Source organism: Halichoerus grypus, chromosome 12 (assembly GCF_964656455.1).
Source record: "Halichoerus grypus chromosome 12, mHalGry1.hap1.1, whole genome shotgun sequence".
NCBI classification, from domain to species: Eukaryota; Metazoa; Chordata; class Mammalia; order Carnivora; family Phocidae; genus Halichoerus; species Halichoerus grypus.
The window spans coordinates 58,389,709-58,417,502 of NC_135723.1; the positions used below are offsets into that span (position 1 = coordinate 58,389,709).

Genomic DNA, 27,794 nt, shown 5'->3' on the forward strand with positions numbered 1-27,794 from the left:
TTGCTTTATGTAATAGTCTTACTATTGCTTTATGCCTTAAATTTTACATTGTCTAGTGTTAACATAGATAATAGCTTTGTTTGAACAGGATTGCCAGGTTTATTTATTTCCATTCCCTTACTTGGAAAATTTCTATGTGGTTTTGTTTCAGAAACAGCTCCTCTAAGAAGATTGCTGCTAGATTAAAAAAAAAAAATCCAACGAGGATTTTGACTGGGTGGTACTCTCGGTTAAGCGTCCGACTCTTGATTTCGGCTCAGGTCATGATCTCAGGGTCGTGGGACTGAGCCCTGGGCCAGCTTCTGCACTCAGTGGGGAGTCTGTTTGAGATTCTCTCTCTCCCTCTCCCTCTGCCTCTCCCCCACCAAAAAATAATCTTTTCAAAAAAATCCAATGTGATAATTTGTCTTTTACTAGATTGAATTAATCAAGTTCTATTTATTGTAATTACTTTTACATTTGGGCTTATTTTTACCATATTGTCTCTTTGCTCCTTGTTCTTTTTTTCCTGCCTTCTTTTGGATTTAAAATTTTTTTCTGTGATCACCTTTTATTTCCCCTCGGCTGCTTTGGGAATCTCAAGATTGCATTCCTATTTATTTAGTACTCACTTGGAAATTTATCATGCATTTCCTAACAAAGACCACACTTCTCAGTATTTCACTCCTCTCTCCTCCTGAACAACACTTAGCATGCTTTCACTCCCTGCCCCTCTTGCCCCAGCTAAATTTTTTTAATTGTTAGCTAACTTTGGTTTTACTTTTTTAAATTAAAAGAAAAGGCTCATATAAAAGTAATCCATATGTTAGCTAACTGAAAATAATAATAAAAACAAAGTAATCCATAGTTAACATTGCTGACATATTTTACCTACATCTATGTCCATTCTTGTTTCTTACATCGCCACTTCCCCTGTATTCACTTTTCTTTTGGCTAAAGTACCGAGTGAGGGGCAGAATGTATGTTTGTCTCCAAAGCCCTTGCTCTCTATCACCACAAATTAACTGGCCACAGATATAAAGAAAGGCATTCAGTGTGTGCAGGGCAGGGGCGGAGCCCGAAGAGAAGAGGCAGATGGAGAGGAAGAGGGCAAGTGGAGGATGGCTTGAGAGGCGTCACAATAGTGCTGACACGATCCCCAGGAAGACAGCATTTCTCTATCAGGAAAGCCAATACAACAAACTCATGAGACGTGAAAAGGGTGTATATACACAGGACACAAATAGGCACAGGAGATCGAGGGTGCAGTAGTAAGTCAAGGCTTGGGCCGGAAGGGGAAGGAGCAACCACACCCATTTAGGGCCCGGGTAGGAAGGGCAGCGGCTTCCAGGCACCTAGGTACAGTGCCTAACACAGAACAGGTGCTCAAGAATATTTATGGAAGGGAAGAAATGAAAGCAAGGAAGAAAACAGAGGATGGCAATGGAAAAGGGAAGGGAAGAAAATAAAAGAACGAATAAAGAAAGAAAGTAATAGTGCGAAGAAAGTAAAAAGGAAATGAAAGAGTAGAAGCAAGTAAATGAAATAAAGGTTCTTATTTTAAAAATGTTAAAATGTTATATGCATTTGTACATTTGTAAATGGGCCAAAAAAAGACAACAGATTCATATCAAACTGTTCACATTTACGTAGAATAGAGGGTGAGTGACTTGTACTTTCTTTTGTGCACATCAGCAATATTTAAGGTTTTTCCAGTGAGCATGTACTGTTTGAAAATAAAGATTTACAAGTTAAAACTCAGCAAGAGCAAAAAGGAAATGGACAGAGAATAAGGAAGCAGCACCCCGCGTGGCTTGTCGGGAAGCACACTCAGGTGAGCCATCCTCCCTTTGCCTCATGGGGCTGCCTCAGCACCTCCCTGCCCATCTCCAGGGACAGACAGCCTTCCCACCATCTCAAGCCCATGAAGCTCTGCAAAGTCCAAGCCCAAGAAGGGAGAAAGGAGAGAAGTCCCAGAGGTGTCAAAATTTAGGTGGCCCTGGAATTGCTGGAGACTACATTCTCCCCAGCTCCCTGACTCCCTTTCCGAAGATCCAAACCCTCACCCACTGGTCTCACTTCGGCCGCGGCAGAGCAACCTCATCAGAATATTAGAAGCCATGTCTCTGTACAAGGAAGACACACACATACAGTAGCAAAAAAGACTCTTCCTTCACGGAGTGTGTTCACGCAAATAGAGGAAGTGCTTCTTTCCTTTCTCCTCTTTCGTGGTTTTCTCATTCCTCTAAGACTGACAGAAGTTCAACCCCTTGAAGGAAAGAGTGACAGGCAAGTCCAGCCCGTCCCTTATGACCCAGAACCACTGAATGTAATCCTAGTTTTATCTATGTAAAGAAGCCTTTGTTTTGTCCACAAAAATAAACTCATATATGGAGCATGGGTATGGGTTTTTATCACTCCAGAGATATGGTTATAAACCAAAAGCTGTCTATGACATTCTTATGCAGGGTTTTTCAACCTCACCACTATTGACATGTGGGCTCAGATAGTTCTCTGTTGTGGGGGCTGTCCTGTGCACTATAGGATGTTTAGCAGCATCCCTGGCCTCTACCCACCTGATGCTTGTAACACATATACAACCCAGCTGTGGCGACCAAAATGCCTCCAAACACTAAATCGTTAAATATACCCTGAGGGCCAAAATCTCTGATGGTTGAGAACCACTGATGTAGCTCCAAGTTGCAAAAACGGGTTAGTCTATCTTTCTACCGACAGACATATGTTTTTTGCACGCACACAGGTATTTTGGGTTTTAATATGTGTCAAACCATGTCTTGGAATGAATTCATTTGCAATGCCAATGATAGAGAAAAGCTGCACGACAGGCACAACTGTGTTCCACAGCTTCATGCCGTATTACGCAACAGACAACATAAACAACATTAAAATCACATTTATATTCAGCAAAGATAAAAATATAAACAATTAGATGTGCACAGGGACCCTAATTTATAGCTATTTCCCTTATTTTCTAGAGCTTCAGATAACCCTCTTAGCAGAGTTCAGAGCTGAAACCACCCCAAAATTGACTCTAATCTAGTTATCTACTTGGGGAAAAATACTTATCATATCATGTATTAGGATACTGTATCACCACACTTAATAACTTTACAATTCAGTACCATGGTTTAAGAGGAAAGGATGCCAGGAGGCTGCCTGGACTAACAATGTTAAAATGCTGAATCTATGTGGTTCTGTGAAAGTCAGCTGGCATCTTTCCACTGCATTCCAAAGAAGGAATGAGAAAAATTCTTTGGTGAAACCAGGACCAACCATCACTTACATTGATGTTAATACCAGAGACTCCAGAGCCCCCTGTAATCTTGATATTAACTTGGTACTATGAGTGATAATGATTCAGTAGGAAAATAAAGCTAAGATGTATTTTGAGGGGGGTTGTGACCACTCACTGATTAAGTTAGCATTCGTATACACTTGCCGGAGACTGCTCTAAATTTAAGGAATGGAATGCTGTTCTTTTTAACGTATACATAATAGTTTTCATCGAAAAAAATTTACAGCTGCATTTTACTTTATATTCCATTTTCGATACAGACAGTTGGAATGAATACATTTAAAATGTATTTGAATGACCAAAGGATAAAAACATCCTTTGTTTCTGGCTCAGAATAGTTCAATCTGTCATTATGGAAAAAAAAAAAAATGAATTAACACTTAAAAAATAGGTTAATGGAATTAGAAATTTGTCTTCCTGTTTTATTTTGCCCTCTCTCTTCCAGTCCACTTGGCAGAAGAATTTCAAATGCAATTCCCCGAAAGCTAGAGATTTAAGGGGCTGACGGGCAGTTACAACTACTCTTGTTACGGGGCCGATTCTATTCAGTCTATCTCTTTAAAAAGTCTTATTGTTGTTGTTGCTGCACAATTTCCTGACTTTGGGGCGGGGTGCGGGGGGGAATCAAGTGACGTGGTAACTAGAAGAGCAAGCTGGGCTGATTTCTGCAGCCATTCCCCAAGGACTGCTCTCCTCTTTCAAGATTCAAAAATCAAACAAAACCGTTCTTCTGTATTTCTAACGAAAAAACGAGCACCGACTTCTGAAATTTGTGCAAAGCTGAATGAACTCATGACTGTTATGAAACCGTCTAACACACTTTGATCAACATACAAGTCGTGCCAACACAAATATGCCACAGTAATATCACCGTGTGAGCAAACCTGAGTGGCCCAGGCGAGGAGATGCCAAGACATAAAAGATGTCAAAGCATTAGTGTATTTGAAGAAAAGCCAGACGCCTTTCCTACTCCCCAGAAATGGCCCTCTTTCCACTCTTTGGTACATATGCATAAATCCCCTACGCACAAAGAATGTATTCTTATTCTTTGGCGAAGCTACTTAAAAATTAATGAACAAGAAATTAAAGAGAAGCTGCTGTAATCAAGTTCGAAGACCCTCACTGAAAAACAATCACAATGAGACCATTCACACTCCCAGAGAATTCAACGTTTCAAGGGATATTTCACAATACGATTTTTTAAGCAACGTTTTCTTCTTGTTATTAAGATTTAAACACATTCAGGTTTATTTACATTCAAAAATATATACTTATTAGGGTAAGAGCTTTACTTTCTCAGAAAAAGAACTCTGTGACGTTGAATACTTAGATTTTCCTTCAAACACATTTGTATGCTCCATCTTTCAACTAAGAGGCTTAGTTTTCAACTATATAGAATGGACAGAAAATTGTGGTGAAATGGTAGTATTAATTCATTCTTGGAATTTAACCAGTCAGACCTCAGAGATATGTCCTTCTTTGTACAGAACTGGAAAAATGGCAACAGTTTGTGAATGTGTTCACTGCTCCTCCACTGTCCTCCCCTCCTCTCAAAATTGTACTCATATCTCACAGAAGTGAAAGCAACTCCCTCCATGCTCATCCTGAGCGAGAGATCCTTTTTTAAAGGAAGAAAAGCGACTTCCTAGTTTTAGATATTTCGTCAAACAAAACCTCAACAAACTCTGAGAGACAGCTTGAGGACTTTCACTAAGAAAAATCCCCTCTGTGGGCGCCTGGGTGGCTCAGTTGGTTAAGCAACTGCCTTCGGCTCAGGTCATGATTCTGGAGTCCCGGGATCGAGTCCCACATTGGGCTCCCTGCTCAGCAGGGGGTCTGCTTCTCCCTCTGACCCTTCCCCTCTCATGCTCTCTGTCTCCCATTCTCTCTCTCAGATAAATAAATAAAATCTTTAAAAAAAAAAAAAAAAAAAGAAAAATCCCCTCTGTAGCGGCTGGCTCAGACTCGACAGACTTGAGCTGTGCAGATGTTGAAGCGGTTCTCGGGTACACTGGGGAAGAAAGAAGAAGGAGACATTCCACAGCTGCCTAGCCCAGCTTCCTTCCCAGGAGCACAGTTGCAGGCTCTATCAAGCTCCATCACTTTGTACAGCAACTGGGATCCCAGGCAGGGGCAAGGAATCCCAGAGCAGCTTAGATTTCTTCCAGTACCTCAGCAAGAAGTAAGACCACTTTAAGAGTAACCAGTTATTTCCAACAATTATGTGGCCCCAGGCCAAAAAAAAAGGGATGAAGTAGAACATCTGTAGTGAGGGAAAAGAAAAGATGTTTCATATTTTTAAGATTTCAAGCTACTTAAAGGAGATCTTCCCTGGACCTTTGTTAGGAAGAGGACTACGAATATTCAATCTTCACTCCTGACTGATAGTTTTCTGGAGGGTGGGGGGCGGAGTGGTGGATAGGGGATGGTCAAGTTGAAGAAACACAGAACTTAATAAGCAGTCAATTCAACAATTATAATGTAACCCATTCACTGCAGGGTTTTAAAGGAATAAAAGGTGTATAACAATAATACGTTCAGAGGTACCACTTTCCTCCGTTTTACATCGGTATACATTCTCGCAAGCCCTTTTGAACATTTTTAAAAATGAAATAAATGTGTTAACGATAGGGTGTGACTAAAAACAAGCGGTCAGAAAATATTCTTCCCAACTTGAGGATAACTAATACTATGGCAGATGCCATTTCCCTAGGATCAATCAGAAAGGAAGGGGCTATAAACATATAGTTCCACTAAAATAATAAAAAGGTACAGATTACTATTCCCCACAAAATTATGCTTTTAGACTAATCATCTCTAGGGTAGTGAAAAACAGTATGTAGATGCATATGTGAGTACTTTTTGTAGTACTTGAATTTATAATACCATTACAATCATTAATTCTTACTTGATCAGAAAACCATTCTTATAGTTTCATATAAGCACTTGCAAGAACTTACTGGATACAATAATGATGATGTTACAACTTATTGTGGGCTTGTCATGATTCAAGCAGTGTGCTGAGAGCTCATTCCCCCACCATGATATTATCCCCATTTTACTGATTGAAAAAAAAAAGAATTTTAATAGATGAAAATAAAGAATTACAGATGAAGGAAAAGACAACTTTTAAGGTCACTGAGCTGGTAAATGGGACAGCCAGAATTTAAACTTTATGACTCTAAAATCCACGTGCTAGTTATTACTATGCTCTACTGACTTCATTGAAAATGATATTTGTATGTTAATTTGGAACATTTTGAGTATTTTTTTTTATTATTATTTATTTTATTTATTTGACACAGAGAGAGAGACAGCTAGAGAGGGAACACAAGCAGGCGGAGTGGGAGAGGGAGAAGCAGGCTCCTGGCAGAGCAGGGAGCCCGATGCGGGGCTCGATCCCAGGACCCTGGTATCATGACCTGAGCCGAAGGCAGACACTTAACGACTGAGCCACCCAGGCGCCCCCATTTTGAGTATTTTTGAAATCAATTTTAAAGGTTTATGCTATGTTGTTAGATCATCCTATTCAGTGGCCCCTGCGTGGCTCAGTCAGTTCAGTGTCTGCCTTCGGCTTGGGTATGATCCCGGAGTCCCAGGATCAAGCCCTGCATCAGGCCCCCTTGCTCAGTGGGGAGTCTGCTTCTCCCTCTGCCCCTCACCCTGTTCATGCTCTCTCTGTCTCTCAAATAAATAAATAAAATCTTTTAAAAAATCATTCTATTCAGAGAAAAACAACTTCTCTGCATGAGATGTTGGTTAAATCTCACATTGCTCATAATCCCTTTTTCTTCTCTAACTACTGATTTTTTAATAGACAGAAAAAAAGTTCATTTCAACCTATAGTATTAGTAAGGCAATGATTCCCTGAATGTGTTCATATTCTAGGTATCCTAAGTTCGTGATACCTATTCTGTTTTAGCTTGACCCTCAAAAATACAAGTCAAATAGCCAGTAGACAATTTTATGTTATGTAACAGATACTAAGGCATATAAACACTAAACAATGCCTAAAAATGTAGAATAAGAAAACTTATTCATATTGATGATAAAATATCAAGTGAGAAAACTTCAAGCCTCAAAAGGCCTTTGTTTATAGTGCAACAATATTTCTCCAAGACAATGAAATACACCACAGCAAAAAGGAATATATGAGGCAGAAGTTGTTGACATATGGGGTGTGCACAGAACTTCTGGTTAATGAAAGTTCCAAGATATATAAATAAAAAATGATGTGTGAGTTGGTGGAAAAAACTGTAAGGCAAGTCAATTTTTTAATTAAAAAATTATGTAGCATAAACAATGCTAATGAGCCAAAAGTCCCATGAGATTAGGACTGTATCTGCTCCATTTTAACATTCCACTCACTTTTCATAAGTGTACATCCACTCACTTGAAATACCTCAAGCAGAACCCTTTTCATAAAATAGAGTTTTGAGGATTTTCTTTGTTCTTGTTTTTAATAGCTCACCATTTCCACTCAAGTTGTCAACTTGATGATATATGACATTGGGGGGGGGGGGGAAAAAGCCCTAAAAATCCTTAAATGAATCACCAGATGATAAATACCTGGAAGTTCTTCATAAATTTCATCATCAGTTGGTTGGCTGCTTGCTGGTGGGCTGCTGGTTGGTAGAGGATGGTCAACATCATCATATAATTCTCCTCTTTCATCATCATCTTCAGGAATAACATCAGATCCCATGTCTGAAAAATACGTTGCACGAGGCAAATTTTTTGAGAATGCAAAAGAGGTTTTCAAAACCCTATTTTCTAAACAAATGCAGCCCAATAGAGTCATTTTCAAAAACTGATTATTACATAAATATGTGAATTGCAAAGTTGCCAGTTGGTACTTACAGAAAAAACACTTTTATAAATCTGAAGTGAACAGTCTGCATTAGTAACGACCACGTTCCCTTGGTCATTCTCATAGGAGTTGATAATCTTTCGTACATGCAAATCCAAATTCGTTCAGTTATTCAATATTTAAAGACTGCAATGACTAGTTCAATTGATTGCTCTTACCTTGTAATACAAATTTCAGCTGCTGTACCCATTCTTCGGCATCTTTGGGAGAAGCTGCTGTGAACTAACAAAAAAATAAACAATAATAAGAAAATTCACCACAGTGGAAACGAAAGGTATGTCGCATTCTTATCACTTCTTTAAGACCATTAGTAATTCTTTTCATGTCTAGTACTACTTTTCTTGCAAGGATGCTTCTTATAATGTACAGTTAATTTTGACAAATTTACGTAATTGAAGCAGAGGATGATGGATTTGAAACTCTGATCAGGAGCTGGCAGCTGTGCAGGAAAAAAAGCTGCTTCTCTTCATCAATGTCAAAGACAGAACTGATGAACAAAATTTGCCCTTGACAATTAGAAGACACCCATGAATTTCTTCAGACTGCCGGGTACAGTCTTCTTAAAAATGTTCTTGTCAGATTCCAACACACTACCTGACAACTTAATTAACTGGCTTTCAACTGCAATCTCAGATATTTAAAACTTATTAAACATACATTCCATATCGATGCGAGCTGATAGCTCCTGAATCACAGAGCTGATATGTGCCTTTACCCTCATTTTCTCCCACAACCCTAAGCAAGACAATATACATTAACATGCTGATATTTTTCTTTTGATAATTTTACTCTTTCTGCTATGTAATTCTTTTAAGAAATCACGCAGTGCTATTAAAATAGATATAAAACGCAACACGTGAAGTAGCTGATAAATTACATATTCGCTTGTTCCCTTCCAAGAGAAGATATCACAACTAATCTGAAATTTTTTTTAAAAAATGTATTTCTTCTTATATGAATGTTCACTGTATAAAATCAGTATCTTTTATTATTATTAACATGTCAGGGAGAGTTGTTTTAACAAAATGTTAATGGCTTTATAAATGAAATCAGAACATTTTATCAACTTAATTTCAAAACAACACAAAAACTCCAACCTGATAGATGCGTTTATCAGGAGCAGAGATTTCAAAACAGCAATCTTTCTTTCCATCCTTCCTGAGAGTGTTATTCATTCTGACATTGTAACCATCTATTGCAAATTCACCTTTCTGTTGCTTGTCTGTGGAAGATAAAACAAAAGTTAGAATTTCATTTTCTGCAGTGAATATAAACACCCAGTTGATTATCTTTTATTTAGATTTTCTCTGTCAATTCTTGAAAGGGTATTTTTTTGGTCATATTGTTTTCATAGTATTTAATGTTTAAATAGTTTCTAGATATCACTTCTAATTCTAAAATTACAGAAGTATTTGGGATGGTTGGGTTCACAAAGGATATCTTAGGGAACAAGAGGAAGAGGTCCACAGATAGCCTTATTCAGAAAGAAGTATGGGAATAGGACACTTTGTTGTAGGGAAAATCCAAGAACTGGAACTTGGAACTTGCTGGACAAACCTACTCCGAATCCATGGCTCTCTCAGAATTATAAGCCAGTGGGAAAACCTGGAGCTGCAAACCCACTGGGCTTTTTTACCACCGTCCCTTCTCATTACCACCTTCCAACACCCTACCCCCAAAAAAGTCTCTAAAACACGGCTCTTCTTTTAAAAAATATCTCCTAAATTGGTACAAACTGAACTGTAAATTTAAAAAGCAAAGCAAAAAAAACCTACTAATTATAAAAAGCTATGAGGGGAAAACAAAGCATTTGGATGGAAAGGAGAGGTAAAGCAAGCACGGAAGCATTAGTTGCTGAAACAAATCCAAAGAAAAGTAGGTTTCTTAACCAGTCAGTGAACCGGTCAGCTAGTAAAGCATGGCTGAATCCCACATGATGAGGAGACAAAAGAAAAGACAACTTGAGCTTTAGTCAGATATTATTTTCAAGACAAAGTAGAAATACAACAAAGGATTTAAAACTCTGAGACGGAGATAAAATTGGTCTGCTTTCCGACTTCACCCAGTTATACCATTTTGATAGAAAAGCTGCACCACTACAGGTTTACTTCCTAGGTTAACTTGCAATTTCAAGATCATGAGTAAGGGCAACTGTCTCTTTTATTGAGCTCGGGGGAAATCTAGAAATGCTTCCTATCATGGGGTGGAAGGCTCTCTCAGCCCTGTGAACCAATAAAACATTTATCTCCTTTTCTTAATACACTAATTTAATGGCTGAAGTAACATATATTTTTAAAAAGTTATTGAGGGACACCTGGGTGGCTCAGTCGGTCAAGCACCTGCCTTCGGCTCAGGTCATAATCCCAGGGTCCTGGGATCGAGTCCTGCATTGAGCTCCCTGGCTCAGCAGGAAGCCTGCTTCTCCCCCTGCTGTGCACGCGTGCTCTCTCTCTGACAAATACATAAATAAAATCTTAAAAAGAAGATTCATTTAAAAAGTTATTGAGATTATATCTTGTTCAAAACATCAAATGAGGAAAAAAAAATCTGAATTAGAAATTCCTGACTTAAATCTGAGCATTCTAATCATATTAAGTCATAATTTACATCTCCCCATGATCTAAAAATTAGAAGTTTGCCTTATGGAAAAAGTCTACAATGTACTCTATGATGTTCAGAAAAAAACAAAACTTAGAGCAGCATTTCCCAAAGTGTGTTTTATGGGATATAAATAGGGTCTATGATCAAATAAGTTTGGGAAATACTGAATTAAAAAGAGTTAACCAGGCTTTTTTACTCCAGGCCTTCTTGAGGCCCTTAATATATTTACATATTGATTACATTTCTATGAGAAAGATAGTATGCAGCATTTCACAACATGATTTGTCCATGGAACCCTTTTTTCATAGAACTTTTTATGGAACTGGTATTTCCAGGACATATTTTGCAATATATCTAATTGGAAAAATACTACTGGGGAAAAGTATTAAAATAATAAATGGTTAAGCACTGTTGCTTAACCTTAAATTCTCAAAGAAGACTAAGTCATTCATCCACTCATTGGAAAAAAAAATCTATTATCGAGCATTTAAAACAAGCAAGGGAGCATTACAGGAATGGTGAGATAAACTCTAGAAACACCTTACCATACCTTTCCCACCTTCCCACTGCAACACATACACACATACACATAGGATACAAATTTAAGTGTTCCAGGAATATTACTCAGTGATCCACTAGATGGGCAAAAGATTTAATTTTCATTACAAAAAATGGAAATAATCAGAAGCCAAATAGTAAAGCCACAAAGAACAATTTTGAGAGATTTCTTTAAACTTTCCAGGAAAAAAAGGATTTTCAAAGACCAGATGAAAGAAGGTGGCTCCCTTGCTGCACAAGGGTTCAATTGCTCTAATCACTTGGTCCATCTCATCTAAAGCCCATGCTTTCTCTCTTTATTCTGGGTCTGAAATTCTTGGCAATGTAACATCAGGGATGGAAATGCATAAGGAGTGGTTTACATCTGGAGATGTAAAATTGGCACAATTACAAAGACTGAGTTTGGAAGAACTGCAGGGAGCAGGAAACTTTCTTGTGCTAGATCATCTAGAAATCAGACAACCAGGCAGCCAAATGAGGTGACCTCTCCTTAGACTAGCAGATCCACTTTAGACAAAACCTCCAGAAATATACTATAGGGCCATGTCCCAGATCTTCTGTTAGAGTCTAAGAGGAGGACATGAGCACCCTCTAGTCAGATGAACCAGAGAGAGGCCATGAATCCAATCTAGAGATAAGTGCCCCAATTACAGAGACAAGGATAGACAACCTCCAAACATAAGTAAAAGAGGAAAAGCAAACAAAGGAACACACGTGCCATAAAAATACTATGTGATAAAAAAACATAGCATTCAAGAAGTAAAAAGAAAGAGCAAAGTAGGAGAAACAGATATAAATAATTGTTCTGTATCCTTTACAACGTAAAAAAAATCTAAAAGAGGTGAAAGATAAAACAATGTAATATAAAAAGAGAAATGGCTGAGACAGAAATTGGAATGGAGCTGGTAAAATACGGGGAAAATACTGTATAAGGAAATGAAAATGCAGCAGCAAAACAAATGACTTATTAAAGTGATAAAAAGCTGAAAATTTTGAACATTGTTGAAAAATCAGATCAGATACCCCTAAAACTTTCTACCCCGGTAGGTAGAAAAAAAAAGAATAAAGGGGAAGAGAAAAGAGGAATGTGAAGGATATGGAAGACTGACAAAAACATAAGAAAAAATGGGTGTTCCAGAAGAGTAACAAATAACACAGAGCCAATAATCAAAGATATAACAGAAGAAAACCTCATTCAGCCAAAGACAGACCTAGGTCTACAAAACAAAAGGTGGTATTTTCTAACCAAGTAAAACTAATAATAAAAAGAAACGAATACCTAGACCTATTCAGCTGATAGTTGAATATTTGGGAATAAATAATCATATATGCATCCAAGTGAGGGTAGAAGTATGGGAACAGAAAGGTTGAAGAGAATGAAGGAAATTCGTAACTCTTTCTCAATAGCTTTTGCAAATGCATAACCATTAAGTAGCCTTTTTTCTTATTAGCCAATGTGGGACAGAAAGTCCAAGACATGAAATTGGCGTAGACACAGCTTTGATAAGACTCTGCTCTTCTCTCTTTACATTAGCATCTCCTCCAGATAGAGAAAAGGAAGAAAACCATAGCATTATATGACAATCCATATAGCAGATATTTAATTTATGTTATATTTTGAAATTTACATATAAGTTAATTTATATATGTTATATATATAAATTATATATTTATATATAAGTTAATTCCACAGTGCCTTCTAGGATAGTTTCAAGGACACTTGCTGGCTTGAGACAGACTGTTAAAAAAAATAGTAACATGCCAATCGAATGGGAAATAAAGTCATATAAGTTGATTTATCCAAAACTGCAAAAGACTAATAAATATTGCATCTAAGTGAACTTCCCAAATAGCAGAAGCTTATTCCTTTAAGTGCCAAACACTTGTAAATGTTAGTCGTTATAATAGAAATCTTTCTGAAAGATATACTTCCCTGACTTCTCAAACAATTCCCTTAAACATAATATAACATTTTCTTGATGATTTAGTATTGAGTATTTAGCTTTTATATTATAACACATTGATGCCCTCAGGATTTTTGAGGTGTCTGTCCCTCTATTAAATTTCCCTCAGCTTCTATTTCACACTTTAACCTTGTCTATATCATGCTGTTTGGATTTAATGTCTACAGAACTGAAGTCTGCCAGGAGAAACTAGATAATAAAACCTATTAAATCAGTAACTTAATTTTACACAATTCTAACTCAGTAGGTTCAAGGTAAAAAGGAGCTGGCTCTAATCACTTACAAAACAAAATGCATGAGATTAATGATAGCTATTTCCTTCTACTTTTTCACTGCCTTTTAGGTTTACAGCTGTGTTTTAGGTCTCTTAAGTGCACAAAGACAACTCACATTTCCTGAGCTCCTTCTGTAGGCCCAGAAATTTAAACATATCTCATATATACCATGAAATAATTCTAAGAGAAAGAAGGTATTTATTATATCCCAGCACTGGTGGAAAAACAAACCTTAAAACAACCAATTTGCTCACGGCCACATAACGAGTAGACTGTAAAAGCCGGGACCCTAACATAAGTGATTCCAAAGACTTGCTTTTTTTCAACCATTTCACCCTGTCTGCTAGAAGGATGTTTCTCAAAGTATATTTCAAGAATCACCAACTATGTTAGATCTTGCATGCTAATTAAAAATACAGAAATGGCTACTACTTTGCACTTGCTGTATGGAAATCTCTGGGAGTGGCTCCAGGAAACAAAGTTTTGGCAAGCATCCCAGGTGATTCTGATACACACTAATGTTTGAAAAACCACTGTTCTAGAACATGCAATTTATGAAATCTTCATAGAGATGAACGTTATCTTGCATTTCCTCCTGCAACTTGGGTCCAACTTTCTCAGCTTGCTTTATGGGCTCCTCTACCTTTGCCTATCTCTTAAACAGCCATGATGCATTGTATTGTTTTTTTTTTCCTCATTTTTAAAAATTATTATGTTATGTTAATCACCATACATGACATCATTAGTTTTTGATGTAGTGTTCCATGATTCATTGTTTGCGTATAACACCCAGTGCTCCATGCAGAACGTGCCATCTTTAATACCCATCACCAGGCTAACCCATCCCCCCACCCCCTCCCCTCAGTTTGTTTCTCAGAGTCCATAGTCTCTCATGGTTCCTCTCCCCCTCTGATTTCCCCGCCTTCATTCTTCCCCTCCTGCTATCTTCTTCTTTTTTTTTTTTTTTTTTTAACATATAATGTATTATTTGTTTCAGAGGTACAGGTCTGTGATTCAACAGTCTTACACAATTCACAGCGCTCACCATAGCACATACCCTCCCCAATGTCTATCACCCAGCCACCCCATCCCTCCCCCGCCCACCACTCCAGCAACCCTCAGTTGAGATTAAGAATTCCTCATATCAGTGAGGTGATATGATACATGTCTTTCTCTGATTGACTTATTTCGCTCAGCATAATACCCTCCAGTTCCATCCACGTCATTGCAAATGGCAAGATTTCATTCCTTTTGATGGCTGCATAATATTCCATTGTATATATATACCACATCTTCTTTATCCATTCATCTGTCGATGGACATCTTGGCTCTTTCCACAGTTTGGCTACTGTGGACATTGCTGCTATAAACATCAGGGTGCACGTAGCCCTTCGGGTCCCTGTATTTGTATCAGGAACACGGCAGAAATGTCCACTATCACCACTGCTATTAAACATAGTATTAGAAGTCCTAGCCACAGCAGTCAGACAACAAAAAGAAATAAAAGGCATCCACATCGGCAAAGAAGAAGTCAAACTCTCACTCTTTGCAGATGATATGATACTTTATGTGGAAAACCCAAAAGACTCCACCCCAAAACTGCTAGAACTCATACAGGAATTCAGTAAAGTGGCAGGATATAAAATCAATGCACAGAAATCAGTGGCATTCCTATACACCAACAACAAGACAGAAGAAAGAGAAATTAAGGAGTCAATCCCATTTACAATTGCACCCAAAACCATAAGATACCTAGGAATAAATCTAACCAAAGAGGCAAAGAATCTGTACTCAGAAAACTATAAAATACTCATGAAAGAAATTGAGGAAGACACAAAGAAATGGAAAAACGTTCTGTGCTCATGGATTGGAAGAACAAATATTGTGAAGATGTCAATGCTACCTAGAGCAATCTACACATTCAAAGCAATCCCTATCAAAATACCATCCACTTTTTTCAAAGAAATGGAGCAAATAATCCTAAAATTTGTATGGAACCAGAAAAGACCCTGAATAGCCAGAGGAATGTTGAAAAAGAAAAGCAAAGCTGGCAGCATCACAATTCCAGACTTCAAGCTCTATTACAAAGCCATAATCATCAAGACAGTATGGTACTGGCACAAAAACAGACACATTGATCAATGGAACAGAATAGAGAGCCCAGAAATGGACCCTCAACTCTATGGTCAACTAATCTTCGACAAAGCAGGAAAGAATGTCCAATGGAAAAAAGACAGTCTCTTCAACAAATGGTGCTGGGGAAATTGGACAGCCACATGCAGAAAAATGAAACTGGACCATTTTCTTACACCACACACAAAAATAGACTCAAAATGGTTGAAAGACCTAAATGTGAGACAGGAGTCCATCAAAATCCTAAAGGAGAACACAGGCAGCAACCTCTTCGACCTCAGCCGCAGCAACTTCTTCCTAGAAACATTGCCAAAGGCAAGGGAAGCAAGGGCAAAAATGAACATTGGGACTTCATCAAGATAAAAAGCTTTTGCACAGCAAAAGAAACAGTCAACAAAACCAAAAGACAACCGACAGAATGGGAGAAGATATTTGCAAATGACATATCAGATAAAGGGCCAGTATCCAAAATCTATAAAGAACTTATCAAACTCAACACCCAAAGAACAAACGATCCAATGAAGAAATGGGTAGAAGACATGAACAGATATTTTTGAAAGAAGACATCCAAATGGCCAACAGACACATGAAAAAGTGCTCAACATCGCTCAGCATCAGGGAAATCCAAATCAAAACCTCAATGAGATACAACCTCACACCAGTCAGAATGGCTAAAATTAACAAGTCAGGAAACGACAGATGTTGGCGGGGATGCAGAGAAAGGGGAACCCTCCTACACTGTTGGTGGGAATGCAAGCTGGTGCAGCCACTCTGGAAAACAGTAGGGAGGTTCCTCAAAAAGTTGAAAATACAACCCAGCAATTGCACTACTGGGTATTTACCCCAAAGATGCATTGTATTCTAAATCTTCCTCTCTTCCTGCTTTATAGTTTTCTCTGGGCAACCTCGCCCAATCCTAAGGATTAAACTTCTATCAGTATCTTGTGATTCATAATTCCATATTTTTAGTCCAGCTTCAGGATTTTATATCTAAATCTCCATTTGCTCACTATACATGTTTCACTTCTTTAATGTCTTATGGGCACAATAAATATAACATTCCCACAATGGAGAGCATCTTATCCCGACTCCCACAACGCTTGTGATCTTTTTTGTGTCCTCCTTCTCAATCAATGGCACCTCCATTAACTGAAGGCTCCAACCCAGAAAACTGAGCATCATTCTTGATTTCTTCCTTTCTCTTCTTCAACCGCTCCTACATTCTCTCCCTCCACCCCAACGCCACCTATTTTTCCAATCAGTCCTATTTTTCTTACAAATATGCTTGCTTTTTTCTCTTTTTCACTGGCTCTCAGAAAATATGCTTGAGGGGCGCCTGGGTGGCTCAGTCAGTTAAGCATCTGCCTTGGGTTCAGGTCATGATCCCATGGTCCTTGGATCGAGCCCCACTTAGGGCTCCCTGCTCAGTGGGAGGCCTGCTTCTCCCTCTCCCTCTCTCACTTGCTCACTTGCTCACTCTTTCTCTCAAATGAATAAATAAAATCTTAAAAAAACTTTTTTTGGTAACATCTGCTTCTTATATTTAAGAAGGCCTTTCTCCTTAGTGAATAACTCTTGTTATTTCCATAAGTATTAATGCTTATTAGTAGGAAAAAGGAAAATATGCCCCTTAATACTAAACCTTTCCATTAAACTTCATCAAACTGATTAACAACTTGCTTTAGGCCCTCAAGTCAAGATATATGAACACTTTTCCTTGTTTGTACAGCTCACAGAAATACAGATGCCAATGCTAATTCAGCCACTTGAAATATTCTTCTGGTGTTTTGAGTTATACTGCAAGGAAATATCAAATTATTACTATTTTAAATGAAAAATACTATATGCTATATATATGTTACTTGAGGGCCCCAAGTGGCTCTGAGTAATAAACACAGGCACTATTTATGAGTCCAAAGGGAGACACTTTAGCTGGAATTAACAGTGTGGCTCATGTGGTAGCAGGAAATTTTAGGCATTTCCAAAACCTTTTTTCCCCCCTTTAAAATAAAAGCACACCGCAAGGATAAAAATCAAGTGGTGTCTGTACATATATTTTCAACCACAGGTATAAACTTGGTTAAAAAAATAAGGTAGCATGAGGTAGCATGGGGAATAAATAAATTATAGGCATTTTTGTAGAATGGGAATTTAAAGCCCTGTTTCTCCTTTTTTTGGCTATACCGACTATTTTCCTCTACAACCAAAAATCAGATCATTATGATATGGTCTGTTAGACTAACATAACAGATAGCTATTGTTAAGATAAACATTACACAAAGAGAATCTTACTATCCTATACATATGATCCTCTTGGAGCCTCCTATGATAATTAAGAGAAAAAATGGCGCTCGTGCTATTTATGCAAATGACAGGCACTAAAAGCATGTGCGAGAACCCGCAGCTCCGTCATGCACGTAAGGTGTTAAACAACCTCCGTGGACTCTCAGCTTCAGCACACATCTTGCCTCCAGTTCACCTTCTCCTAACAACTGTCAACATGATCTTTTTTTTTTTTTTTTTTAAGATTTTATTTATTTGACAGACAGAGAGAGAGAGAGTGCGTGCACAGCAGGGGGAGCAGCGCAGAGGGAGAAGCAGGCTCCCCACGGAACAGGGATCCTCATGCGGGGCTTGCTGGGACCATGACCTGAGCCAAAGGCAGATGCCCAATTGACTGAGCCACCCAGGAGCCCCTCCACATGATCTTTCCAACATCCAAGCGGAGTTTGTCATGCCATCTGCTCACCTCCCATGCTCACAAACATTCACTGTCCCTCACACACAGGAAAGGCCAAACTTCTGCCTGGGGCATGTAACAACCTGACCCCTCCCTTCCCAGCTCACAAGCCCTCATTCACCTACTGCCCCAGTGAGCTGGCTCCTGCATATCATCCCATTTTATGGGTCCCCTGTGCCCATTCCTCTGAGCCAATGTACTGATGGGTATTAAAGAGGGCACATACTGAATGGAGCACTGGGTGTTATACGCAAACAATGAATCATGGAACACTACATCAAAAACTAATGATGTAGCATGGAGCACTGGGTATTATGCACAAACAATGAATCATGGAACACTAAATCTAAAACTAATGATGTAATGTATGGGGATTAACATAACAATAAAAAAATTAAAAAAAAAAAAACTAATGATGTAATGTATGGTGATTAACATAACATAATAAAAAAAAAGAATACCTGACACATATGTGTTCAAAGAAAATCTACCATCTATAGATTTATGTAGATACATAGCAGTACATAGTTTGACTTGAAATGTCTACCTTCAATCTATACATATCTTCAATCTATAGATATATTTTTAAATCAAACTGTGTCCTCATTGCAAGCCAACCTGACTTGTCATATATATATACATGCATATGTATATATGTCATATACACACACACACACACACACACACACACACATCACCGTTTTTTTTTGTTTTTTTTTTTTTGGACAGACATCCATGCTAGTTTATTTTATTTTTTTATTTAAATTCAACTAGCCAACATATATAACATTAGTTTCAGATGTAGAGTTCAGTAATTCATCAGTTGCATGTTAACACCCAGTGCTCTTCACATCACGTGCCCTCCTTAATGCCCATCACCCAGTTATCTCACTCCCTACCCCCCTCCCCTCCAGCAACCCTCAGTTTCCTTCCCATAGTTAAGAGTCTTTCATGGTTTGTCTCCCTGATTTCTTCCCATTCAGTTTTTCCCTCCCTTCCCCTATGATCCTCTGTGCTGTTTCTTATATTCCTCATATGAGTGAAATCATATATATCACGGTTTCTTTATCCATTCATCTATCAATAGACACTTAGGTTGTTTCCATGTCTTGGCTATTGTAAATAATGCTGCAGTGAACATGGGGTGCGTGTATCTTTTCAAGTTAGTGCTTTCGTTTTCTTCAGATAAATACCCAAAAGTTGGATTGCTGGATCATATGGTAGTTCTACTTTTAGTTTTTTGAGGAACCTCCATACTGTTTTCCATAGTGGCTGCACCAATTTACATGGTATAATAAATAACTTTTGATGTACATTTTAAAAGACTTGGTAAGACCAAAGCTACATGCAGCTGCCACATACTGTATGGCAACTAGAATTTTCTTTAATTGGGGAGTGGAGGTAGGGGCAAAAAACCCTGCTGAGTGGGAATAAAAGAGAGATACTACAAACTAACCACTTCTCTCTTAAAAGTGGGAAGAGATAAGGTTCATAATCCTGACTCAAGATTATATAGAGGTTAAATAGAAAAAATACAAAACAAAAAATAAATATGACTCTCAGCAGCCCTGTGAGGACCTTTCCTGCCTAGCCTAGTTTAGTGTCCTCCTAAATGATCCTGTTGATCCAGTCTCTATTCATTCCAATTCATCCTCCTCAATCCTATCACGATTACTTCCTAAAACCCAAATCTGGTTGTAGAGCCCTATGGTAAAAGGTCATGTTTAAGATAAAATACTCAGCAAGGCCCTTATTCTCATAAGGCTCTTGTCAGTCTGATTCAAACCCACTTCTTTAAACCTGTGGGCTCCCTTCCCTCACTCACTCTGTACTCTAACTTGATTCCAACTCTGGCATCATCCGAGGCCTTTTATAGCTCAGAATCTCTACTGTTCCCCTGCCCAGAATGCCCATTATATCCTTATCACAAACTCCTACTTGTGCTCACATATACTGTCACAAACTCCTACTCATTCTCTAAGGCCCAATGAAGAGTCCTCTCCATGAGGAAGTATTCCCTCACTCCCCTAGGCAGTTAGCCATTCCTCCCTTGTTATCCAAAGATATATTTAAATCACTTACTGTACTGCATTGAAATGAGCAATTTACCTACTCAGGCCCCTCCTCTAGTCCCATGACTTCCTTTTCCTCTCACCGACTGTGAGTATCTCTAAGGCAGGATTATCTCTGAATCCCCAGGGCCTAGTATCTACCAAGTATCCAATAAATATTTATTCAATAAAAAAATGAATAAATGAGTGAGTGAATGAATGACTACCTTGATGGTACCCTGAATAGCTAAAATCTAAGAAGTTTGATGAATAGGATTTGTGACAATCAAAGGAAGAAGAAAGAGATAAAAGGATGGATGTGATTTCATAAAGTGATAAAATATATACATATGTATTACTTAAGGACTACAAATGACCATGAATAATAAATACAAATATTATTTATGGGTACAAAGGTAAGTGCATTATTTACCCTAGAGGCTGGAACTATTCTTTCTAAGCCATTACTATCCTGATGGGTCAAAACGTTTTTTTGGCACACACAGTAAGTTATAAAATATGAACTATGCATCTGTCGAACAGTAACAAAGAACAGTTTAACCTAGAGTAAGTGGTATCAACTCCTACTGTGCCTCTATAATCCATTTATCTAAATCCTACTTAGTTGGAGGATTACAGTTCTCATATATCTAAACAGCTCTAAAGTTTAGCCAAATGGTTCAAATATACATCGTACACCAAGCTGTACAAATCAGCTATCTGGTTTCACAAAAGAAAGTAAAAGTTTCGTGTGACACATACATTTTCCTAGAAAGAAAAGGATACAAAGGAAGTAAATTAGGATCATGCCAAACAAGCAATTAAACAGTGTCCAAAGACAGATTTTTTTTCTGAGTCCCCAAAAGAAGAACTGGCCAAAAATTCTAAAGGAAGCAGCCAAAAGAACCATTAAAAACAAACCTAAACTCTCAACGGAGACTTCAGAGTAACAGGGAAAAGTTTTATGGAAATATACGCCAGATCCTCAAATATCTACATAAAGAAAGAACACTAGAATAGTAATTTTTAAAAAAAGCGGTGGTGGTACAAGTGGTTAAATGTACCACAAAATAATTAAAATACAAATTACAAAGAACATTCTTACCCTAAGTTCTCATCAAGTAAGAACAGAAATAGGAATTTAACTAATACCCCCCACAAAATAACTAGAATTTATTTACTGAAATAAATATACTTACTTGAAATAACTATAAACATCCCTTAGGTTTTGGGAAAACTCTTGCTAATCTTTGACCTAACAGTTGGTATATACCAGTGAGGACTAGGAGTAGATGAAACAAACATTAGTATTCATTGAGGCTTAAAGAAGTTAGAAATGAGAAACCTAACTGAACCAGAGTCACAAATATGCGAAACCTGCCTCCCCTAGTCTTATGAAATAGAGGATATTTCTTTGTGGAAAAGTAAGATCGTGCTCTCAATTCACAATGGTGTACCAAATTATATTTGTCATAATAATGTATGTTTATGACCTATGGTTATCATAACCGAACTCAGGCTTAAATATTCTGACAAAATTACCTACTTACCCTTAGCAGAAGAAAGAAGGCTGCCTGATGATAGTTGTTCCTAGTTTACACTTCAATGATGCCATTATTACATTTGAACATATTTTAAGTCAGTGACAGACTGCAAACTAGCCACTTAATTTTTAATTTGTTAACTCCATTAGCCAAAAGGTGAGCCCTACTTCTAGCATCACCTACGTAATTCAAATTTATCTGAAACGTGTACAATAATCATACCTGAAACATAAATTTCCAAACAACGCTGATAAGTAAACAATTCCATGGGAAAGCTTATATTCAGTGATATTGGACTTCTATGCCTTTTTTCTCCTTAAGTGTCCTTTCTGGAAATGAATGCTATTTCTGTATTACCTTTACTTTACAATATTCAACTTCTGACCTGCTTTTCCTAGAAAAAAGCAAAACTAAGAAAGCTTACATTCTTTAAATTTCAGTATTTTATGGCTTTATCTGTTCAAATACTGAGCTTAAAATTATGTGGGCTGAGTAAGAGATGTATTAATTAGCAAGTAAAGTTGCAAAATGTATCTTATTGTTTCCAAATTAATGGTTAGAGCATGGACTCCACCATTATGCCTAGGCTCAAATCCCACATCTGCCACTTACCAGATCTGTGACCTTGACCAAGTTACTTAACCTCTCTGTCCTCAGTTTTCCAAACAGTAAAATAAATAGAGCTAATAACAGTACCTCCCTCACAGAGTTGTAATTAGACCAGTTAATGTCGCCAAAGTGCTTAGAACAGGAATCTTTATAGAGGTGTTTGCTGTTGTTACTTAAATCTGTGAAAGAAGCTAAGAAAGGCATCACATAGATTTCATTTTATCTAAAGTTTTCTTTTAAAAATATTTGAAAGAATAAAATACCTTTTCCTCCCTTCAGAACTCTCACGGCCCTAATGGTCTTAACTTTTCTAGAAATTCTACAATAACTTGGATGATAAATATTTCCTAAAATGAAAAGCCACGAGATTTTCATCTCTTTCATAATTCAATAAAACACAATTGTGTTAACTTTGAAGGCATTCTGGAATTTGGAGCATTTGGCAAAGAGTGAAATAGAATTATAAATTAGTCTCAGACTATAATTATTAAAATTCTCAGTTATTCTTTCTCCCATTGTCTTCAGTTTATTCTGTTACTAAAATGGGGGTATAAAATGGCCCCTAAAACCCTCCTACAACAGAAGTTGATATGACTTAATTCCAATACTACCTTTATCACTTCCATAATAATAGAATACTGTTTTACTAAGAGCACACCAGCGTTTCTGCCATTCAAATCCCAGGAAGCTGTGATCTACAATAAAAGGGGAAAAGGAACAGTTTAGATAATACACATTACACATACAGCATAAATGTAACGCCATTTCCTTATTATAAAAGGAAACGTTTGTTGGCATGATTTCTAAGATTTCTGTTAGCTCTAAAATTCTATGACTAATTAACTTGTATCTTCTTCTCCAAGAGACAAACAAAAACAAAGCTAAAAGGAATAAAGTGATACGGAGACAGGACTGCTACACTTGTGGCTAACACACTTTCCTGACAGGACTGTCCAAAGGGCATGGGACGACATAGCTTTGAGACAACAGATTCATCTGGGTCTCATTTTCTTATCTGTTATAAAAAGGTGGGGGGGGGGGCGCCTGGGTGGCTCAGTTGGTTAAGCGACTGCCTTCGGCTCAGGTCATGGTCCTGGAGTCCCGGGATCGAGTCCCGCATCGGGCTCCCTGCTCAGCGGGGAGTCTGCTTCTCCCTCTGACCCTCCTCCCTCTCATGCTCTCTGTCTCTCGTTCTCTCTCTCTCAAATAAATAAATAAAATCTTTAAAAAAAAAAAAAAAGGTGGGGGGGTTGGGGGGACACGAGGAGTTGACCTAGATTACTTCTATTATCTCTTTCAGCTTTAAAATTCAGCTAAGAAAACCAAGGAAAGCAAATAGAATATAAATAGAAAGGCCCAAAGGGACTACCTGTGAGAAAAGCAAAATGGTAATGAAGATACTTTCTGCTTTCTGTTTCCCATATAATAACACCACCTCCATATTTAATTTCCATTATATATTGGTGCTGAAAGAGTGAGACCATATGGTCAACTCCCGATTATCATAGCCAATGGAGAGGAACACTGAATGGATAACAGAAAATGGCAGACAACATGGCAGGCTTGATCTGAACCACAGCAGACATGGTGTGCGCCAGGTCAGGTGCAGGATAACCTGCTGCTCAGCTGGGTGGCAGAAGGGTGAGAAATCCCATCCTTGAGAATACTGTCATGGCCCGCAGCCTTCCTCTAAGAGGCAGGAAACAGCTCCTGAATCATTTACAAATAACCAAGATTGGCAACTAAAAACCTGACCAAATGTTTCATTATCAAAAATTATTTAGAGCCAAAAACTATATTTTGTGGTTGGGATAATGTTATCAGATTTTCCTACAGTTTTAAAACTCTTCAATCCCCTAAAGTGAATATTGGCTCCATATGTATACTGCAACCATGTTCTATGTAAGGATAAAGCCATTTTTAGATTTTTCATTAGAATCTTACAGTTTACCTTTTCTGCGTTTTTCAAGGTAGCCAGCCTTTAAAACAAAAGGAAGGTCCTGTGCTGCAATTGGAGGAAACTGGTTTCCTGTGGGAAGTAGAGGAGGAAAAAAAAGTAGTGAGCAATCCATCTTAGAAAAACCAAGTACCAGATCTCATTAGGTTCAGTGTACTTGCAGTTACCCAAATTAATTAAATTCAAGTCTATTAGCTTTGTTTCAGATCCATTCCATAAACTTGTCTCTCTCCTGGAAATCTCTAGAGGAAAAAAGTGTTCTGAATTCCTATATCTTAATATATTATAATCCCCAAACACAGTAGTATTATGTAACTAGATGATCTCTACAGGGCAATACTTTATGATCTACATTCTCCAGGGAAAGGATCAGGGAACTATTATCAGTAAATGCCATAAATCCCTGAAAGAGAAGTTAGGAATTTCAAATAAATCACATAAGCTTCTTTCCACTTACATTAACTCTTAAAGTATTTTAATGCTTGTTGACTCTTAACCTGCATATCTCTATTCCTTCCAAGTAAAACATAAAATGATTTTTTCCCAAAAAAATCAAATGCTAAAATTTGTTTCTCTGGGTACACAGCAAATACAGAGAAATCTTATAGACATTCAACTGAATGCTTTAGGTTTTTCTAGGACATTTCAGAGTCCAAAATTAAGTAAAATGATCTAATAGAGGGATGCGTGGGTGGCTCAGTCAGCTAAGTGCCCAACTCTTGATTTCGGCTCAGGTCATGATATTGAGGTCCTGAGATTGAGCCCAGTGTTGGGCTCTGTGCTCAGCGCAGAGTCTGCTTGTCCCTCTCCCCTGGCCTTTCCCCTACTTGCGCAAGTGCTCTCTCTCTCAAATAAATAAATAAAATATTTTTTAAAAAAGCTAATAGAACTATCATAAACAAATATTAGATACCTACAAAAAATTGAAAGATTAAGGCAAAAGTCAAGTCAATTAGAAATCATATATTTATGGTCATGAATAATAGGTTATTCATTAATTTCCCAAGTGTTCAATATTTTTACAAACGTCATTAGAACTATAATAAGTTATCTCAGCATTTTACTAGAACTCTAACAATGAAAACAACCAATCTAATGAAAATTTTTATGGAATATACCCAATGGAAATAGCGTCAATATAGTTTATAATTTTTTTAAAAAGTGTTTTGATAAGTTTACTATATACAAATTCATCATAGAATTACCAGGTAAGTTTCTTTTTAATATATTATAGGAATCACAGTAATGATAAAATCACAGATATTTTTCCTTAATAAAGTTTAGAATTAAAGCACCAATTTCAGTTCCATAGTAGACCAATTTTACTCAATAAACAAAACAATATCATTAAAATATATTTTAAATAGTGCACTGATTTTGAAATGTATGTAAAAATTTTAGGGAGAGCCAATATAAACATCTGACTAATTGTTCAGCAAATGTATCCATGCGTCTTTTTTCAGAATAAACTTGATCCATACAAAGGTAAAAAAATTTTACATAAAATATTTTACTATAAATATTTTGTATTTAATATTTTGTACATATGTCAGTATTCCATGCATTGTAATTCTGTATAAAGGTAGGAAATGCTTTCTGTTTTGTTTCCTGTATCTTTCCAGATGATGTCCAGTATCTTGTAGACATTTCTGGCTGCCTAAAGGGTACATTGAGTACTTAGCTTTAGGAAACAGTCTATAAATGAGCTTCAGTTCCCAGAGCTATTACTGGCTCAGAACTCATTATTCCACAAGTACAATTTAATTACATTTTACTTAACATTTGCACAAACAAAGTTAGATGTCATTTTCTCTGTTTCGAGAGAATATATAATAGATACAAAGACACAGAGTTGCGGACACATTTTTTTTTTCCTTATTCTAAAAAATTTTAAGTACAAAAATTCACTAGTATACCTGGAAACTAAAACAAAACAAAACAAAAAGACTGTGTCATAGCAAGGCAGAGAAACCTAAACTTAACTAGGATATAAATATTAAATAAAATGGTTTTGTGCTATAACAGATACCTAGACACTGAGTTTTACACTGATACTGACTTTAAGATGCACGATATAGGTTACAGAGGTCTGTGATGACATCCCAGCACTGCAAATCTGTGCCTTTCCTTAGGTCACTAAGCCTCTTTGGGTATCAGTTTCCTCTTCTAAAACATGAAAAACTTCATTTCTAAGGCCCTCTCAATCCTAGGATTCCATGAAACATAGCCACATTCCTGTTTCTCCTGTACTTTCAGTAACAAATGGCCAAGATCCAAGATGGATTCAGTTTTCAAAGATATCAAATGTGGAATCTGTACACAACATATTTTTGGTAGAGCAACTGATAACTTCCTTTAGATCTAGCAAAGAATTGTTTTCTGTCCTTTCAAAGGTTGATTCCTAGCTAGAATCTTGGCCTGGAAGATCTGTGAAAGAAATATATAAATTAAATATTTTTGGCTAACAGACACATGAAAAAATGTTCATCATCATTAGCCATCAGGGAAATCCAAATCAAAACCACATTGAGATACCACCTTACACCAGTTAGAATGGCAAAAATGGACAGGGAAAGAAACAACAAATGTTGGAGAGGTTGTGGAGAAAGGGGAACCCTCTTACACTGTTGGTGGGAATGCAAGTTGGTACAGCCACTTTGGAAAACAGTGTGGAGGTGCCTCAAAAATTTAAAAATAGAGCTACCCTATGACCCAGCAATTGCACTACTGGGTATTTACCCCAAAGACACAGATGTAGTGAACACATATGGCACCCCAATGTTCATAGCAGCAATGTCTGCAATAGCCAAACTGTGGAAAGAGCCGAGATGCCCTTCAATGAATGAATGGATAAAGAAGATGTGGTCCATATATACAATGGAATATTACTCAGCCATCAGAAAGGATGAATACCCAACTTTTACATCAACATGGTCGGGACTGGAGGAGATTATGCTAAGTGAAGTAAGTCAAGCAGAGAAAGTCAATTATCATATGGTTTCACTTATCTGTGGAACATAAGGAATAACACGGAGGACATTAGGAGAAGGAAGGGAAAAATGGGGCGGGGGGGAATTGGAGGGAGAGATGAACCATGAGAGACTATGGACTCTGAGAAACAAACAGGGTTTTAGAGGGGATGGGGGAGGGGGGATTGGTTAGCCCGGTGATGGGTATTAAGGAGGGCACGTACTGCA

The 27,794-nt window shown here is 37.5% G+C and overlaps 1 protein-coding gene across 2 annotated transcripts in view; it reads right to left on the reverse strand.

Moving 5' to 3' along the window:
• SKAP2 (src kinase associated phosphoprotein 2) overlaps window positions 1–27,794 on the reverse strand; it is a 166,138-nt gene that overhangs the window by 48,692 nt on the left and 89,652 nt on the right. For both annotated transcript variants that reach the window (XM_036072929.2, XM_036072930.2), the window contains exons 5-9: window positions 24,592–24,669; window positions 23,252–23,335; window positions 9,263–9,387; window positions 8,324–8,387; window positions 7,865–8,002 (exon numbers count right to left, since the gene is read on the reverse strand). In XM_036072929.2, the coding sequence (XP_035928822.1) occupies window positions 7,865–8,002; window positions 8,324–8,387; window positions 9,263–9,387; window positions 23,252–23,335; window positions 24,592–24,669 (489 nt within the window). The remainder of the gene's footprint in view (window positions 1–7,864; window positions 8,003–8,323; window positions 8,388–9,262; window positions 9,388–23,251; window positions 23,336–24,591; window positions 24,670–27,794) is intronic.